General features: G+C 39.9%; 1 protein-coding gene across 1 annotated transcript; it reads left to right on the forward strand.

The window, feature by feature from the left end:
- The first annotated feature begins 7,618 nt into the window (after positions 1 to 7,618).
- TAF9B (TATA-box binding protein associated factor 9b) lies at positions 7,619 to 17,860 on the forward strand. Its single transcript, XM_012455750.3, has 7 exons — positions 7,619 to 7,753; positions 8,394 to 8,475; positions 9,213 to 9,349; positions 9,431 to 9,565; positions 10,623 to 10,698; positions 13,892 to 14,002; positions 15,850 to 17,860. The coding sequence occupies exons 1-7, from the start codon at positions 7,703 to 7,705 to the stop codon at positions 16,011 to 16,013; spliced, it is 756 nt and encodes a 251-aa protein (XP_012311173.1). The 5' UTR covers positions 7,619 to 7,702; the 3' UTR covers positions 16,014 to 17,860.
- Positions 17,861 to 19,329: the final 1,469 nt, after the last annotated feature.

The raw sequence follows: 19,329 nt of genomic DNA on the forward strand, positions 1-19,329 counted from the left end.
CACCTCCCACCTGGTTCCTCCCATGACATGTAGGAAATATGGGAGTTACAATTCAAGATGAGATTTGGATGAGGACACAGCCAAACTATATCACTACACAAAGAAGACTATGTCAAGGCATTTAATAATCAGAAACCCAGGCCGGGTGTGGTCACTCATGCCTGTAATCCCAGCATTTTGAGAGGCCAAGGCAGACAGATCACCTGAGGTCAGGAGTTCAAAACCAGCCTGACCAACATGGTGAAACCCCGTCTCTACTAAAAATATAAAAATTAGCTGGGTGACATGGCATCTGCCTGTAATCCCAGCTACTAGGGGGACTGAGGCAGAAGAATCACTTGAACCCAGGAGGTGAAGGTTGCAGTGACCCCAGATCATGCCATTGCACTCCAGCCTGGGCAACAAGAGCAAAACTCTGTCTCAAATAGTAATAATAATAATAATAATAATAATAATCAGAACCCCAAAGGTCAAAGACAAACAAAGGCTCCTAAAAGTAACAAAAGAAAAGAAACAAATAACATACAATGGAGCTGCAATACATCTGGCAACAAACTTTTCAGAGAAAACTTTACAGGCCAAGAGATCTGTAAGGTACAAGCAATCTACAGATTCAATAAAATTTCTATCAGTATACCAATGACATTCTTCATAGAAATAGAAAAAAAATCCTAAAATGTATATAGAACCAATAAAACTCCAGAATAGCCAATGCTATCCTAAGCAAAAACAACGAAACTGAAGGAATCACATTACCTGACCTCAAATTATACTACAGAGCTATGGTTACCAAAACAGCATGGTAATGGCCTAAAAGCAGACACATAGACCAATGGAACAAAATAGAAAACCCAGAAACAAATCAACACAAATACAGGGAACTCATTGTTGACAAAGGTGCCAAGAACATACACTGGGAAAAAGACACTCTTTTCAATAAATCATGCTAGGAAAACTGAATATCCATATCTGTATGCAGAAGAATGAAACTAGACTCATATATCTCTTGCCATATACAAAAATCAAATCAAAATGAATTAAACACCTAAATCTAAGACCTGAAACTACTGAAACTAAACATTGGAGAAACTTCCAAAGACATCAATCTGGGCAAAGATTTCTTGAGTAATACCCCACAAGCACAGGCAACCAATGCAAAAATAGACAAATGAAATCACATCAAGTTAAAAAGCTTCTGCACAGCAAAAAATACAATCAACAAAGTGAAGAGACTACGTACAGAATAGGAGAAAATATTTGCAAACTATCCACCTGACAAGGAATTAATAACTAGACAATATAAGAAGCTCAAACAACTCTATAGGAAAACAATCTAATAATCTGATTTAAAAATAGGCAAAAGATTTGAATAGACATTCTCAAAAGAAGACACAAAAATGGAAAATGTATATGAAAAGGTGTTTGACACCATTGACCATCAGAGAAATACAAATCAAAACTACAATAAGATATTATCTCATTCCAGTTAAAATGACTTTTATACAAAAGATAGGCAATAACAAATGCTGACAAGGATGTGCAGAAAAGAGAACCCCGTACACTGTTGGTGGGATTGTAAATTATTAATAGTACGACAGCTATGAAGAAGAGGTTTGGAGGTTCCTCAAAAAAAAAAAAAAAACTAAAAATAGAGCTACCATGTAATCCAGGAATCCAACTGCTAGGTATACCCAAAATAAAGAAAATCTGTATACCAAAGAGATGTCTGCACTCCCATGTTTGTTGCAGCACTCTTCACAATAGCCATCATTTGGAAGCAATCTAAGTATCCATCAACAGATGAGTGGATAAAGAAAATGTGGTACCAAAACAAGGATGCCCTCTCTCACCACTCCTATTCAACATAGCATTGGATTCCTGGCCAGAGCCATCAGGCAAAAGAAACAAAGGGCATCCAAGCAGAAACAAACAAAGGTCATCCAAAATCCCTGTTTGCAGATGACATGATTCCGTATCTAGAAAACCCATAGTCTCAGGCCGAAAGCTCCTTCAGCTGATAAACGACTTCGGCAAAGTTTCAGGATATAAAATCAATGGACAAAAATCACTAGCATTTCTATACACTAACAACAGTGAAGTCAAGAGACAAATCAAGAATATAATCCCATTCACAATTGCCACAAAAAGAATAAAATACCTAGAAATATAGCTAACCTATGAGGTGAAAGAGCTCTACAATGAGGACTCCAAAACACTGCTCAAAGAAATCTGAGATGACATAAACAAATGGAAAAATATTCCATGCTCATGGATAGGAAGAATCAATATTGTTTAAATGGCCATATTACACAAAGCAATTTACAGATTCAATGCTATTCCTATCAAACCACAATGACATTCTTCACAGAACTAGAAAAAAACTTTTTTTTTTTAGATGGAGTCTTGCTCTGTCGCTCAGGCTGGAATGCAATGGTGCAATCTCGGCTCACTACAACCTCTGCCTCCCGGGTTCAAGCAATTCTCCTGCCTCAGTCTCCCAAGTAGCTGGGATTACAGGCATCCACCACCACGTCTGGCTAGTTTTTGTGTTTTTAGTAGAGACGGAGTTCTGCCATCTTAGCCAGGTTTCTTTCGAACTCCTGACCTCAGGTGATCCACCGGCCTCAGCCTCCCAAAGTGCTGGGATTACAGGCGTAAGCCACCACGTCTGGCCAAAAAACCTATTTTTAAATTCATCTGGAACCCAAAAGCAGAGCCCAAATAGCCCAGGCAATCCTGAGCAAAGAGAACAAAGCTGGAGGCATCACGTTACCTACTTCAAACTATGCTACAGGACTATAGTAATCAAAATAGCACGATACTAATACAAAAACAGACACACAGACCAAAAACACAGAATAGAGAACCCAGAAATAAGATCATACACCTACAACCATCTGATCTTCAACAAAGCTGACAAAAGCAAGCAATGGGGAAAGTATTCTCTATTCAATAAATAGTGCTAGGATATCTGACTAGCCATGGACAATAAATTGAAACTGAACTCCTTTCTTATACCATACAAAAATCAATGCATAATGGATTAAAGACTTAAATGTAAAACTCAAAAGTGTAAAAATCCTGAAAGACAACCCAGGCAATACTATTCTGGACATAGGAATGAGCAAAGATTTCATAATGAAGATGCCAAAAGCAATTGCAACAAAAGCAAAAAATGACAAATGGGATCTAATTAAACTTAAGAGCTTCTGTACTGCAAAAGAAACTATCAACTGAGTAAACAGACAACCTACAGAATGGGAGAAAATATTTGCAAACTATGCATCTGACAAAGGTCTAATATCCAGCATCTCTAAGCAACTTAAAACAAATTTACAAGAAAAAACAACCCCATTTAAAAAAGGGCATAGGACATAAACAGCTACTTTCCAAAAGAAGACATGCATGCAGCCAACAAGTATATGAAAAAAAGCTCAATATCACTGATCACTAGAGAAATGCAAATCAAAGCCACACTGAGATACCATTTCACACCAGTCAGAATGGTCATTATTAAAAAGTCAGGCCGGGCACGGTGGCTTATTTTTGTAATCCTAGCACTTGGGGAGGCTGAAGTGGGCAGATCGCTTGAGCCCAGGAGTAAGAGGCAAGCCTGGGCAATATGGCAAAACCCCACCTCTACAAAAAGTACAAAAATTAGCTGGGCATGGTGGTACACACCTGTAGTCCCAGCTACTAAGGAAGCTGAGGTAGGAGGATCACTTGAGCCCAGGAGGTCAAACCTGCAATGAGCTGTGAGCGTGCCTCTGTAGTCCATCCTGGGTGACAGAGTGAAAACCTGTCTCAAATAAAAAGAAGTCAAAAAATGGCAGATGTTGGCAAAGTTGCAGAGAAAAGGGAACACTTATACACTATTGGAGGGAGTGTAAATTAGTTCAGCCATTCTGGAAAGCAGCGTGGTGATTCCTCAAAGAGCTAAACACAGAACTCCCATTCAACCCAGCAATCCCATAACTGGGTATATACCCAAAGGAATATAAATCATTCTATCATAAAGACACATGCAGGCCAGGTGTGGTGGCTCCTGCCTTAATCCCAGCACTTTGGGAGGCCAAGGTGGGTGGATCACTTGGGGTCAGGAGTTCAAGACCAGCCTGGCCAACATGATGAAACCCTGTCTCTACTAAAATATATATATATATGTGTAAACTAGCTGGAAATCACTTGAACCTGGGAGGCAGAGGCTGCAAAGAGCCAAAATCGTACCACTACACTCCAGCCTGGGCAACAGAGTGATACTCCATCTCAAAAAAAAAAAAAAAAAAAAAAAAAAAACACACATGTGAATGTTCATTGCAGCACTATGCACAATAGTAAAGACGTGGAATCAACCTAAATGCCCATCAATGACAGATTATATAAAGAAAATGTGGTACACATACAGCATGGAATATTATGCAGCTATAAAAATGAACAAGATCAGGTCTTTTGTGAGAACATGGATGGAGCTGGAGGCCATTATCCTTGGCAAACTAACACAGGAATGGAAAATCAAATACCACATCTTCTCACTCATAAGTGGGAGGTAAATGATGAAAACTCACGGACACAAAGAGGGGAACAACAGACACTGGGGCCTACTTAAGGTTGGAGGGTGGGAGGTGGGAGAGGATTAGGAAAAATAACTATTGGGTACTAGGGTGACAAGATAATCTGTATGACAAACTGCTGTGACACAAGTTTACCTATATAACAAACCTCCACACATATCCCTGAACATAAAATAAGATTTTTTTAATGTGGTACTCATATACAGCCATAAATAAGCTGTATTTCATTCAGCCATAAAAAAGAATGAGATCCTGTCATTTGCAACCGTATGGATGGAACTGGAGATCATTATGGTAAGTGAAATAAGCCAAGCACAGAAAGACAAACATCACATTTTATTTATTTGTGGGATCTAAAACTCAAAACAATTGAACTCATGGACACAGAGAGTAGAAAGATGGTAACCAGAGGCTTGAAAGTATAGTGGGAGGGTGGAGGGACAGATAGGTTTATGTGTACAACAAAATAGAAACAATGAATAAGACCTGACATTTGCTAGCACAACAGGGTGACTATAGTCAATAATTTAATTGTACACTTTAAAACAACTAAAAGTGCAATTGGACTGCTTGTAATACAAAGGATAAATGCTTAAAGAGATGGATATCCTATTTTCCATAATGTGATTTCACATTGTGTGCATGCATCAAAACATTTCATGTACCCCATAAATATACTTACTATATACACAGAAAAATTAAAAATTAAAATTATATATATATAGGTGATAGCTGTTTGTCTTACTGTATTTATATTCTTTTAAAAGTCTTATACTTCTGTATATAAAGAATACACACTACAACTTACAAAATGTAAATGTGCAAGAGTTAAATTGTGACAGAGGACAGAAATATAATGAAAAATCTTGTTAGATATTCTCACACCTATTATTTAACTTATCCTACTGTTAATTAATACTAACGGCCACTGTTTAGTCCTAATGTTTTGTTTAAATAGCACTTATGCAACAGAAAATAATACATAAAAAACATATAACTTCAAATACTTATTCTTAAGTAATGATACATATGCACAATTATTTATGTTATGGGTTTTCTTCATCTAGCACATCTATGTCCTGGGTTGGCTCTCTGAAGGTTGGTCACCCTAAGACTATAGTACCATCTTGTTTATATAAAAAATATATAAACAAGATACTATTTGTAGATTGCATAGAATAGAAACTGGTAAACAATGGTGCCTTCTGTGAAAGTGACATCAGTGGCCGGAACAGATAAGAAAGATTTTCTTTTACTAGGATATTTTAAAATACTCTTAAATGTTGTACCCTGCAAATATACCAGCTATTTTTTTTCTTTTTTTGAGACGAAATCTTGGCTCACTGCAAACTCCACCTCCCGGGTTCCAGCAATTCTCCTGCCTCAGCCTCCTGAGTAGGTGGGCCTATAGGCATGAGCCACCATGCCGGGCTAATTTTTGTATTTTTAGTAGAGAAAGGGTTTCACCATGTTGGCCAGGCTGGTCTCAAACTCCTGACCTTAAGTGATCTGCCCGCCTGGGGCTCCCAAACTGCTGAGATTATAGGCGCGAGCCACCGCCCCCAGCCTCCACCTATTTTTAAACGTTGTACCCTGGAAATATTCTAAACCAAAGGACTGTTACTAATTTTACCCAGAGGCTGGCCACAGTGAGAGTGGGGAAAGGCACCGTCTCAGCATGGGAGCATGTGCTCTCACTGGAAACAATGTATCCATAACGTGTTTCTTGGCTCGCTGGCCCAAACTTCAAGATGGCGGCCCAGTGGACGGATGGTTGTGACGAGTCTGATGAGGTGAGCTTCTCCACAAAACTGAAAGGCCCACTAAGCCTGGGAAATCAGTATGTATTTGTGTATGTGTTTGTGAGGAGAGCCACTGGAGGGTTTTAAGGAAAACAGTGATTGGATTTATGACTAAAAGGTCTCTCTAGCTGTATAAGGAATGCCCGGCGGCGGGGGGACCCTATTTGTGGAGCATATTTCCGTAATCTTGGTGAGTAAGGATGTTGGCTTGGACTCGTTAGCATCATAGTAGTACTGGATGGAGATGTGAAGACATGGATAGAAATTTGGGAGGTCACCTGGACAAGACTTGTTGCTTTATTGAGTGTGGATTGTGAGGGAAACAGCAATATGGCTGCCTGCCGGTTACACCCTCTCCGGCCTGAGCGACTCACGGTGCCTGTTCCTGAGATGGAAAATGCTAGGGCATTGGTGGATGTGGAGGGTAAGAATGAGTTATCTGCGACATTTTAAGACAGACATAGTTAACTGATGCACATTTTTGAAAGTCACTGGGCCTGGATGGTCGGTTCTCACGAAATTTGTTCGGTCTGTTCTGTGGGGAGGGGCTGGGAAGGGTGTAACTGGGAGGCAAGGAAGGGTCCTGCGTTGGCCTCAACAGGGACAGACAGGAAGCTGCTCCAGGCCAAGTGAAGGCTTTAGTTTTTCATCAGGGTGAAATGGGCAGCCCCAGTAGGGCGTTCAGTGTGACAAGAGCAGACCAAAGTCCTGCTGTGTGGAGAGCAGGCTATTGGGTAGGGTTGCCAGATTTAGCTAATAAAAATCCGGGACACCCGTTTAAATATGAATATCAGATCAACAATTATTTCGTAGCATAAGTACGGCCTGTGCGAATTTGGGATATACTAAAAATGTATTCGTTGTTGATATGACATTCAAATCTAATGGGTCCAACTGTATTGTACCAAGCAGCCCTAACACTGACTACGTCTGGAATTTCCGTAAGCCAAAAGGGGCGATGGTGGTAGCGGTGGAGGTGTGAGGAGAGACCCCAGCAAAGGTGAGCTTTTCCCATTTGGTGCCCTTTGCCGCAGAACAACTCTGGGAAGTCGAGCCTCTCGGCTCTTCTACTTCTTTTAGGCCCTAGCAGGCTCCACGGGGAAGGATTCCCCGCCTCTTCCAAGCTTCCTGAGCACGGACGCCCGAGCGCGTCTCTTTACCCTGGCCGGCGTCTTGCTGAAACTCCCGCCCCCGGCGGCTGGCACGTAACCCCGCCTTCCGCTTCCTTCCTCCCGCTCCCCGCAGGGGTGTGGCCTGAGTGAGGAGAACGCGAGCGGCCCCCTCTGCCCTGTCTCTCCTGTCTCCCCGGATGACGAGTCGCTGGATAACATGGAGTCGGGCAAGATGGCGCCTCTCAAGAACGCTCCGAGAGATGCCTTGGTAAGTGCGAAGGATGAGCGGCGGAGTGCGAAGCCGGGTGCAGCCAGGGACCTGTGAGGCAAAGCCACGCTGAGGGCCTAAGGGTGGGCTCGCGCGCTCGCTTCAGTCCAGTCAGGGCCGCCAGGAGGAGAGGGTGATGGGGATGCGCCCTGGCCCCCGGGCCCCTCTCTCGCCGCTCGGGCCAAGCCTTACCAGGGGGTCGCGATCCAGCGGAGCTTGCGGAACGGCTGCCCAGCTTTGTGTCCTGGGCTTCGGGCCCCTGCCGCCGCCTCGTCTCGACCTATCTGCCAGTCCTGACTCCGCGTCCAGGGTTCTGACGCTAGCTTAACTCGCTGCCAAAACCAAAAATGACAACCAGCTGGAACTACCCCTACTTCTGCTGGGGAAGCCAACTCCTGTCTTCTCTTTGCCCGCCCCCCACCGGCCCCCAACCCCGCCAAAAAATAAAAATAAAACTTTTCAGCAAAAGCGTACTATGCGATTTGTTGTGATCACTGACTCACTTGGGAAGACAAGGGCGAGTAGGACTTTGAAGCCCAAAGAAAAGGAACCTTGTATAATAAATATAAATACTACCCTTCAGGCTAGCCTTGATTTCCAGTACCAAATTCTGCATCTGGCGTTTTATTTGAATCCACAGGTGATGGCACAGATCCTGAAGGATATGGGAATTACAGAGTACGAACCAAGGGTTATAAATCAAATGTTGGAATTTGCTTTCCGTAAGTTAAACACCAAAAACTTGCCTAACTTGTGAATTTGGAAAGATATTTTTATTGTAAGAACTTTTTTTTTTTTTTGAGACGGGGTCTTGCTCTGTCGCCCAGGCTGGAGGGCAGTGGCACAATCTCGGCTCATTGCAGCCTCCCCCTCCCGGGTTCAAGCGATTCTCATGCCTCAGCCTCCTGAGTAGCTGGGACTACAGGCATGCACCACCACGCCGGGCTAAGTTTGGTATTTTTAGTAGAGGCAGGGTTTTGCCACATTGCCCAGGCTGGTCTTGAACTCCTGACTCAGGTTATCTGCCCGTCTCGGCCTCCCAAAGTGCTGGCGTTACAGGTGGTGCCCAGCGTTGTAAGAACATTTTCAACTAAATTACGTTAATAGTATCATAGAATTCAGCCTAAAGCAGTTAAAAAGGAGCTCAAGCTAGGGGACAGTAGTACTCACATGGTTATATCTGTTTAAAACTGATCATATAGACAGGACAATTAGCTATTAAAGGCAGCATTTAGGCTGGTCACAGTAGCTTACACCTGTAATCTCAGCACTTTGGGAGGCTGAGGTGGGAGGCCAGGAGTTCGAGTTATGCCTGGGCAACATAGTGAGACCCCATCTCTACAGAAAACAAAAAATTCATAAACTGTCTACAAATTAGTGGAAACTTGTATTAAGACAAGTAGCCATAAATATTAAGCTGTCTTCATATGTTTAAGAAAAGATTGTTTTGTTCTTAAAGGATATGTGACTACAATTCTGGATGATGCAAAAATGTATTCAAGCCATGCTAAGAAACCCAATGTTGATGCAGATGATGTGAGACTGGCAATCCAGTGTCGTGCTGATCAGTCTTTTACCTCTCCTCCCCCAAGAGATGTGAGCAAACTTTGATTTGAAGTTATTTTTACTTACAGGTTTTTAATCTGTAGTTCTAATAAGGATTTTTTTCTTTTTTAGTTTTTATTGGACATTGCAAGGCAGAAAAATCAAACCCCTTTGCCACTGATTAAGCCATATGCAGGACCTAGACTGCCACCTGATAGATACTGTTTAACAGCTCCAAACTACAGGCTGAAGTCCTTAATTAAAAAGGTAAGAAATTTTAGTCAACTTGGCTTTTTTCAAAAGGTGGGATATGATAGGGGACTTTGTGAAAAGCAAATTCCTGTAGCTAGTAGAATAAAGGTTAAGATAATAGAATTTTTTTGATTTTAAAAAATTTTATAGCTAGAAGGAACTTTAGTGTTCATTTAATGCAGCAATCATTTTTCACATCAGGAAGTGGAGCCTGAACTCATTTATGAAGTTAGTAGCAAAGCTAGGACTGATTCCAAGCCTCATAACTCCCAATCTTTCCACTATATCATAGTTTTTTTAGTGAGGCCTAATCACAGAGGGAATGATATACTATCAGGAATTAGGCCGGCTTTCTGAAATATTACCTAAAGCTCTCCCACCACTGAAAAAGTTATCCCCACAATAGGGTGCCTTTGTTTTCTGAAGTTCCACTATAAGAGTTTTATTCCTTTTTGGGTTAAGAAATTGACTAGTTAAGATTAAAAATCACAAAGAAGTTAGTTGTTATCCCCATTCAAATAACACTCTATCTTAAACTTTAATACTGAATAGGATTATATATGTATTCATATCTTTTTTTTCCCCCCAAGATGGAATCTCTCTGTCACCCAGCTGGAGTGCAGTGTCACAATCTCAGCTAACTGCAACCTCCGCCTCCCAGGTTCAAGCAATTCTCCTGCCTCAGCCTCCCAAGTAGCTGGGATTACAGGCACCTGCCACTGCGCCCAGCTAATTTTTGTATTTTTAGTAGAGACGGGGTTTCAGTATGTTGGCCAGGCTGGTATTGAACTCCTGACCTCGTAATCCACCCGTCTCAGCCTCCCAGAGTCCTGGGATTACAGGCGTGAGCCACCGCACCTGGCCTTCATATCTATTTTTACATAGATAAAGACGTGTATATATGTTTATGCAAACCCCAGATTAAATGTTGGACTTAAAACACTGATAGAACAAAAACAGGACTTTCTTGCCATGAATTATCCGTAATCATTTACATCAACAATCCTAATTTTCATTCCTGGAAAATTAAGGTGTCACATCTTAACATTAATTTGTTTTTTAAATCTCCTAGGGACCTAACCAAGGGAGACTAGTTCCACGATTAAGTGTTGGTGCTGTTAGTAGCAAACCTACCACTCCTACTATAGGTAAGTGAAAGGAGAAAATGGCTTTTCTGGCTAGTAAAGCAGTACCTCAGCACTTGGTTTTGAACTATAATGCAAGACAAAATTGAGTCAGAAATTCTGTATATGTGTTATTATTAATAATTTTATTCATCCTCTAGTAAAACTATAAACATACATGTTACTGGATTTCAAAATGAGAAAGACACAAGGAACATCTGATCTCAAATGAGTATAAAATTGGACATTGCCCACATTGTTGTTGGTACAAACTCTGATACCAGAAACAGTTTACCCTTAGCTGTGTACTTTATGCCTTCTATACAAATGTATGTGTCCTTTTGCTGTGTCATTCTGTGAGCATTTTTTGCTTTCTGATGCAACAAGATGTTCCAAACTCATACTTGCCTGCCCAGGTCCTAGAATCATCCACTTCTCCAAAGAGCTCTGGTTCCCTTTGGTGGAGAATGGTATTCAGCATCCATTACTTGTTTCTTTTTTAATATCATTGTTGTTTAGATAGTAAGGAAAACAAATAATGTACTTAGATTTCCTGACTTTTTTTCCTACATTCCTGCTGGGTTCCTTGCATAGTCTAGTAATCAAAGTATTTTCAGAAAAATCCCTCTTCATCAGTATTAAATTATTGGCTCTTATTGCTTATAACTTGAGTCCCATGGCTGCCATATAGCTCAAGTATAAACAGCATTTGATTTTTGAGGTGTGTAAACCATCTCTTCATATTCTCAGGATGTAAATTTGCATTTCAGGATTGTAAAGCCACTTTGGTATAGTATCAGTTGTACATGTCTAATTACCTACCTGTGACCCTTGTGGACAGAAATCTGCATTATAATCTTTGTAAATTTTCATCATATTCTGTTTGTGGATTCACATTACTTAAATGAATACCAACTGTTTGAGGCTGGTAATCAGTTTCATATGCTAGGCAGGTTAACCAATTTTAGTTATCAGTTGTGATTTTTATTCCTAGCTAGACATTTGTTCTACGTACTTCAGAGATTTTTAAAATGTAGAGTGAGGGCACTACCAAAAAAACACCTGATAGTTTTAAAGATGCAAGGTTTTTTTGTTACTTTGTTTTTTGTTTTTGTTTTGTTTTTTTGAGACACAGCCTTACTCTGTCACCCAGGCTGGAATGCAATGGCACAATCTTGGCTTACTGCAACCTCCGCCTCCCAGGTTCAAACAATTCTCCTGTCTCAGCCTCCCAAGTAACTGGGATTACAGGTGTGCGCCACCACACCCAGCTAACTTATGGTTTTTTTTTGTTTTGTTTTTTTTCAGTAGAGATGGGGTTTCACTATGTTGGCCAGGCTGGTCTTGAACTCCTTACCTCAAGTGATCTGCCCACCTCAGCCTCCCAAAGTGCTAGGATTACAGGCATGAGGACCACACCAAGCCTAAAGATGCAAGTTTTAAACTTTAAAAAATTAAAATGAGTTGACCAGGCATAGTGACTCACACCTGTAATCCTAGCAGTTTGGGAGGCCAAGGCAGGTGGATCACTTGAGGTAAGGAGTTCAAGACCAGCCTGGCCAACGTGGTGAAACCCTGTCTCTACTAAAAATACAAAAATTGGCTGGGCATGGTGGCAGGTGCCTGTAATCCCAGCTACTCGGGAGGCCGAGGCACAAGAATCGCTTGAACCCAGTGAACCAAGATTACGCCACTGCACTCCAGTTTGGGCGACAGAGTAAGACTCTGTCTCAAAAAAAAAAATTTTAAATGAGTTATATAGACCTTAAGACATGAGTATTTACTCTCTTCAATTGGGGGTGGGAGGGGACTACATCTACAGTCTACTGTATTCACTTTTAAAGCCTCAACTCCATACCTGCTTCAAAGTACTGACAATTCCTAGGCCAAGAAAACACCCACCTACTGTGAATTTTCTTTTCTTGATAAAATAGTTACATTGCTTCATTATGCTTCACCAAATTCTCTGAACTAATCCTTAATACATGGGAAAACTTATTTAGGGATGGAGATATTTTAGAGGAAGGTCTCACCTTCTGGGTTTGGGAGAGAAAGCAGTAAATAAAACCCGGATTTCTCAGTACCTTTGGGCTTTCTTTCCTTATTTAGACTTTCTTCACCTTTCTCTAGAAATGATAGTTGTAGTGTCCTCAGCAACTCTAATCTCTGGGTAAACTGCTGGTTCTAGGGGGAAGGGATGTACTGGAAAGCCCGTATCCCCAGATAAAAAATTAGAAACGGATACACTTCCACAAATGCATTTTTTGAGAGAGCAATGATGTCAGTATATATATTAAGTCTTCAAGTCTTGCAAAATACATTTATTAAGCAAACATTTGTTGAGTACCTGTTAGGAGCAAGGTAAAAGAGCCCTGTGCTCACAAGGATGAAAAATGTTAGCCAAGGCTTGTAATCTAGTGAATGAGATAAGATAATAATAATAATAAGGCATTTAACTGAGCAAATTAAGGAAAGTTTTCTAAAATGGGGTAGTATTTGAGTTGTACCTTGGAAAAATGGGTAGAATTTAGATGATTGGGGGTTTAGACTAGGTTATCTCCAAGATATTTTTCTGCTTAAAAAGTATCTGAACACAGAAAGGGAATAAATTTTCTGGGCCCACCTGGAGACTTCAAGGGGTGTTATTTGATCTCTGCTTTAGTTTCATGGGCAGAGATGTCATCTTCTGATTCTCAGCAAGTGACCAAGATTAAAAGTGCCAACTAAGGTAATAAATAGAAAACCTGGGTCTTTATTCTGGTAGTTTAAACTCTCAACTTTGTCTAAACCTCAGTGCTTACTATGTACCAGATGCTGTTTGAAGAGTTTTTACAGGAATAATTTTTACTTGTATTTATTCTCACAAGAATTATATGAAATGGGTGATCTTATCCCCCATTTTATAGATGAGAAAACTGAGGCACAAAAATTTAAATAACTTGCCCAAGGACACTCAGCTAGTAGGTGATAGAGCCTGGATTCAAACTCAAGCAGGTAGGCTCCAGAGCCTACATTCTTTACCACTATATTGAATTTTGTAACATCTAAACAAGCTTGTAAATTTTTTAAGGTTGTTTTGCTCTTATTTCTAATAACTTTTTCCTCACCTTTTATTAGTTTCCTTTGCTTTTAAGGTAGTTTGTGGTAAGCTAAGGAGTGCAGAATATAAATCTATATAAGTCACCTAACTAACATGGTCTGTTTATTGTAACTACAGCGACCCCACAAACAGTGTCTGTCCCAAATAAAGTTGCAACTCCAATGTCAGTGACAAGCCAAAGATTTACGGTGCAGATTCCACCTTCTCAGTCCACACCTGTCAAACCAGGTAATGTGATTGGGGGTAGGCGACAGAATTTGTGAATAATTTGAAATTGTAGAACAGTTTGTGTTCCTATACCAAGAGGTAAACTTGTCTTAATATCCCAACAGGAAGGTGGCAGTAATGCTGCAAATCAGGGTTCTTCAGAGGGACCTATGAGCTCTCTAAAATTCTGTGAAATTTTACATACAGTAGTCTCCCCCATTGTCCTTGAGGGATTATGTTCAAAGACCCCCCAGTTAAATTTATAACTTTAAAGTTTATAAACCTTCTAAATTATAAAATTTAATTTATAAATCAGACACAGCAAGAAATTAACAATAAAAAAATTATAACAACATACTATAATAAAATATATATGAATGTGATCACTCTCGAAGTATCTTACTGTACTGTACTTATCTATTTTTGGATCACAGTTGACCACAAGTAACTCAAACTGCGGATAAGGGGGAACTACTATATATGTAACGTTTTAGGGAGGAGGGAAAGAGTATTCAGTGTGTTCATCAGATTTTCAAAAAACACCATGAACTAACCAGTTAGGGTCCACAAATCTAAGGCATCTTCAAGGAAAAGCACTTAAGGTAAAAGTTCAAGAAAGCGACAAAACTTAGTGATGAATATGTGTATGCAATCCAGAACATAAATGTAAATTCAAATGAAAGTCGTACCTTTACTCACTTCATAGGATACACACACGCACACACACACTCTTAGTATAAGCAGAATTCTGTCATAGCAGTTTATGAATGTATATGTTTAGATTTCACATCTTCTGAAACCTAACTGCATGCAACAAGCAACTTATGTAAAAATACTGGCCTATTAGGGAAGTGTGATTCCTGACCTTGAACATAGGTCTTTATTTAGTATGTTGCGTGATGAATCCAGTGCAGTTTTGCATGAGTGAATTGAAAATCTAGGTTGTTAAAATACAACAGAACTTCTTCAACCTTGTACTAGGTATGTTGTTTTTTTTTTTTTTTTTTTTTGAGACCGAGTTTCGCTCTTGTTACCCAGGCCGGAGTGTAATGGCACGATCTCGGCTCACTGCAACCTCCGCCTCCTGGGTTCAGGCAATTCTCCTGCCTTAGCCTCCTGAGGAGCTGGGATTACAGGCACGCACCACCGTGCCCAGCTAATTTTTTCTATTTTTAGTAGAAAATAGAAGAAAATCAAGACCATGTTGACCAGGATGGTCTTGTTCTCTTAACCTCGTGATCCACCCGCCTCGGCCTCCCAAAGTACTGGGATTACAGGCGTGAGCCACCGCGCCCAGCCATGTTTAATTTTTATGTATACATAGATCAGAACATCACATTATACCCCATAAATATAGACAATTATTGGCAGAGCACGATGGTTCACACCTGTAATCCCAGCACTTTGGGAGACCAAGGCGGGAGGACCACTTGAAGCCAGGAGTTCGAGACCAGCCTGGCCAACATGGTGAAACCCCGTCTCTACTAAAACTACAAAAATTAGCCAGGTATGGTGGCACATGCCTATAATCCAAGCTACTTGGGAACCTGAGGCATGAGAAGCACTTGAACTCAGGGGACACAGGTTGCAGTGAGCCAAGATCACACCACTGCACTCCAGCCTGGGCAACAGGGCAAGACACTGTCTCAAAAAAATAAATACACACAATTATTTGCCAATTAAAAATAAAGATTTTTTTAAATTCAACTCATTGTAGTGTAAGTACCTGTGTTTCTTCTATGATATAGTTGCACTTCATGCTATTGAAATTGGTATTAGAATTGCATTCAGCTTTGTTAAATACTTTTTATCGTATGTTTTGGATTCTGGGTAATTCATAGCTTGGTGGGGGGCTTCTCTGTTTACAGTTCCTGCAACAACTGCAGTTCAAAATGTTCTGATTAATCCTTCAATGATTGGGCCCAAAAATATTCTTATTACCACCAACATGGTTTCATCACAGAACACGGCCAATGAAGCAAACCCACTGAAGAGAAAACATGAAGATGATGATGACAATGATACTATGTAAGGAATATAGTCTAGTATAGATGCATTTCAAAAGGAAAGGTGGTTTTGAGCCCTGTATACTGAACTAGAATATTCTAGATCTTCTTGTTTTACCTTAAAAGACTGAAACGTAGCTGCAGTATTTTCATATTAAAACTGTTAGATCTCTTTAGTAAACATACAAATGTGTTTTTCATTAGGCTTCAATTACAAACAGTTATGTACTTGTTTCTTAAGTTTCACTAATGTTGAGTCCTAGTATGGCAATTCTATTTTTGAGACACTTCTGCCTTCTATCACTGACAGCAGCACTTAAGTTTCAGGTTCTACAGCCTGGTCAGCAGATTTATCTTTAACAGCATAATCTCTAATCTACATTTAAATACTACTTTATTTTATAAGGTAATATAGTCACTTTCACTGTCACTAGCTTTATTTTTACCAATGTTTCAATTTAGGAAACATTTTTTGGAAAGGGTGGATTTAGAGGAGAGATTCTAAATCCATTTTGAATGTATTTGTTTCTTGGCCTTCTTTAACTCCCCAACTCAACTCCCTTTCTAGATCCTATTCATTTTCTGCACCTCCCCCATAGGCTTCTCTCCATTGCTCTTAAATGTAAAAGGCCATACCTGAAGTTTAAAAATATGATTCCTGGTAATACAGCTCAGTGTCATCTTCATATTTTTAAAACATGCTGTACATGCCTAATGTTTTGTAATTCACTTCAACCTGATGGTTTGCATTTGCTGTTTTTCACTCTATGTCAGAGCAGTTGGGTTTTATCCCTTAGTTTTTATGCCTGTTGAGCTTTATTGTGCTTTTGACAGGAGTTTTGTGTCAGTTACATTCAGTTTTAGTCTTGTATTCCAAGTTGATAACTCTACCATATTTCACATTTCTAAATTTAACAGAGATGCTGTAGCTTAAAATCTGTTTTGATACGTAATTACACTGGACCTAGGCAAAATCACTGAAGAACAAGTGTTCCTTTTTACCACATACATGTTTTCATCACTGCTGCTTGAGCCCTCCTATTGGTATAATTCACATCATTTTTTAGCTTGTTACTGAGGATGTCACATATAAAATGAGATCAAACCTGAAAATAAGACACTAATGGTTCTCCATCTTCTATAAGGCCAACAAGGCAAAACAAATTCCTGTTATGTGGCTTGCATTTAGGTGCACTCTGCATAGGTTTCCCAATAATATTGTAATGTTGTTGAACACCTTTCCCTTATTTCCATGTATACACATCTTAAAGTAGTACTGGGAAAGATGGCAAAGCTTTTTAGATAAAAACAGACCTGTTTTGTTTTTCTTAAGTTCAACATACTTTTGCAGAATTTTGTAAAATAAATGTTCATATCGTAATTTAGAATTTATAGCCAAGGATCCTCAAAACAGAAGTTTCATCTTAGGATAGCGCTTGATATATCCAAGAAAAAGTCCAGTAACAGAGAAGAAATGTCTCATCAGTTTTAGTGTTTTTCAATATTAGGGAAAGGTAATATAAAAGCAAGTAAAATGTATAAAAACAGACCTGATCAACATCATAGTAGATGAATATTCATTATATAGCATAGGATATCATTACTTGAATGTTCTCAGGGAGGCAGCAAGTCAGAAGACCTAGGTTCTAGTCCTAGCTCCATCATTTGCTAACTGTGTGACCTTACTTCACCTGTTAGCCTTGTTCTCCTCACTATAGTAGGAAAATGACACCTACCCTGCCTACCTCACAGGGCTGTTGTGAGGGTTCAATTGGTATTATGTGAAAGTTATTTCAAAATTGTACAATGCTATATGACTATAAAGAATTATTAATGTATTTGTTCCAAGGTTATTAATAAAAATTTGAGCTTATCAGTGCTCTTTCATTTTTACTTAAAGGATTCAAGGGAGATGAACAAAGCCCAGTAATTCTGATGGCCAAAAGCCATTAAGATTTGTTTAATGGTTAATTATGTATCAGGAAATCACTTGCTTTTATCTGCAATCAGCATGTGACACATCATAGTGAAGCAAACTGAAAATGAGTAAAAGATTATGGGATTAAATCTGTTGTCCTTAAGCTTCTAGGTGTAATTTTTAAAAAGAGGTACTGATGGTAAATGGGGTGAGGACACTGTTATCATCTCCAGTTCTTCCTTTTATAGGTAGCAAACAAGTGTCTATGATCAGAGTACGAATATAGGAATATAGCCAGCATGGGACGGGGGGAGAATGGAAGATGTGATGCACACTATGGCCTTAGGAATCCAGAGTGACAGGGAATACTCAAGAGGTAGAAAAGAAAACACTAATCAGAACTACAGAACAGAAGGTATGCCACCATTTACATTTTAATATCTTTATATACAAATATACAAACACATGGGTGGTATGCTCTTAATTGTATATTAAGTAGCCTTAGATTGAAGGAAACTGGTCTTCAGAGGTTGCTTCTGGGGAGGGAAACTGGTAGCTAGGGGACTGATTAAGGAGTCTTCATTGTATACTCCTTTTTGATCATGTGTAAACCCCTGTGCTAGAGGGAAATTTGGGAAATGAAGAAAACAGGAAAACACTGCGCTAAAGAACAGACTGAATTGTTCACTTACAACATAGGAATTACTTTTTTTCCTGCATATAAATACACATATATATATCATCTGCGGTTAAAGGTGAATTTACAACTTAAAGCATATACCTTTGCAATATTTTACCAGTAATTCATAATTCTAAATTAAATCAAAAAGCGCATCCTTACACTGTTTTGTGGGGTGGTTTCTGAGACTAAGTCTCGCTCTGTCACCCAGGCTAAAGTGCAGTGGTGTGATCTCAGCTCACTGCAACCTCTACCTCCCAGGTTCAAGCGATTCTCCTGCCTCAGCCTCCAGAGTAGCTGGGACTATGGGCGCCCACCATCACACTCAGCTAATTTTTGTATTTTTAGTAGAAACAGGGTTTCACCATGTTGGCCAGGCTGGTCCCAAACTCCTGACCTCAGGTGATCTGGCCACCTTGGCCTCCCAAAGTGCTGGGATTACAGGCGTAAGCCACCATGCCTAGCCCCTTACACTGTTCTAGTTTATATGCTCACAATTGTTTATCTACTATCTTCTTTGACTAGGTTAAAAATTCCTTCAGAACATAAATGCTATCTTATATTCCCACCATCATGTCTTTAAGCATTTGGCAGGTACTCAAATTGGCTAATTGCCAAGTTGTTTATGACTGGCATTTCCCCCATTCATTCTCTAGGTTAACAACCCAAATAAATGGGGGGTGAGGGAAATCATGGAAGCTGAGTCCAGTAGAAAGTACTTAAAAGGTACTATCAGAGATTGTTG

This window comes from Aotus nancymaae, unplaced genomic scaffold (genome assembly GCF_030222135.1).
Source record: "Aotus nancymaae isolate 86718 unplaced genomic scaffold, 86718_ANA_hifiasm-v0.15.2.pri h1tg000004l, whole genome shotgun sequence".
NCBI classification, from domain to species: Eukaryota; Metazoa; Chordata; class Mammalia; order Primates; family Aotidae; genus Aotus; species Aotus nancymaae.

What these genes read in the sequence shown, in the direction of transcription:
- TAF9B (XM_012455750.3), top strand. Translation starts at nt 7,703, where the DNA reads ATGGAGTCGGGCAAGATGGCGCCTCTCAAGAACGCTCCGAGAGATGCC. An exon ending in ACGCTCCGAGAGATGCCTTG is followed by an intron (nt 7,754 to 8,393) that starts GTAAGTGCGAAG and finishes TTGAATCCACAG; the next exon opens with GTGATGGCACAGATCCTGAA. An exon ending in TGAAGTCCTTAATTAAAAAG is followed by an intron (nt 9,566 to 10,622) that starts GTAAGAAATTTT and finishes TAAATCTCCTAG; the next exon opens with GGACCTAACCAAGGGAGACT.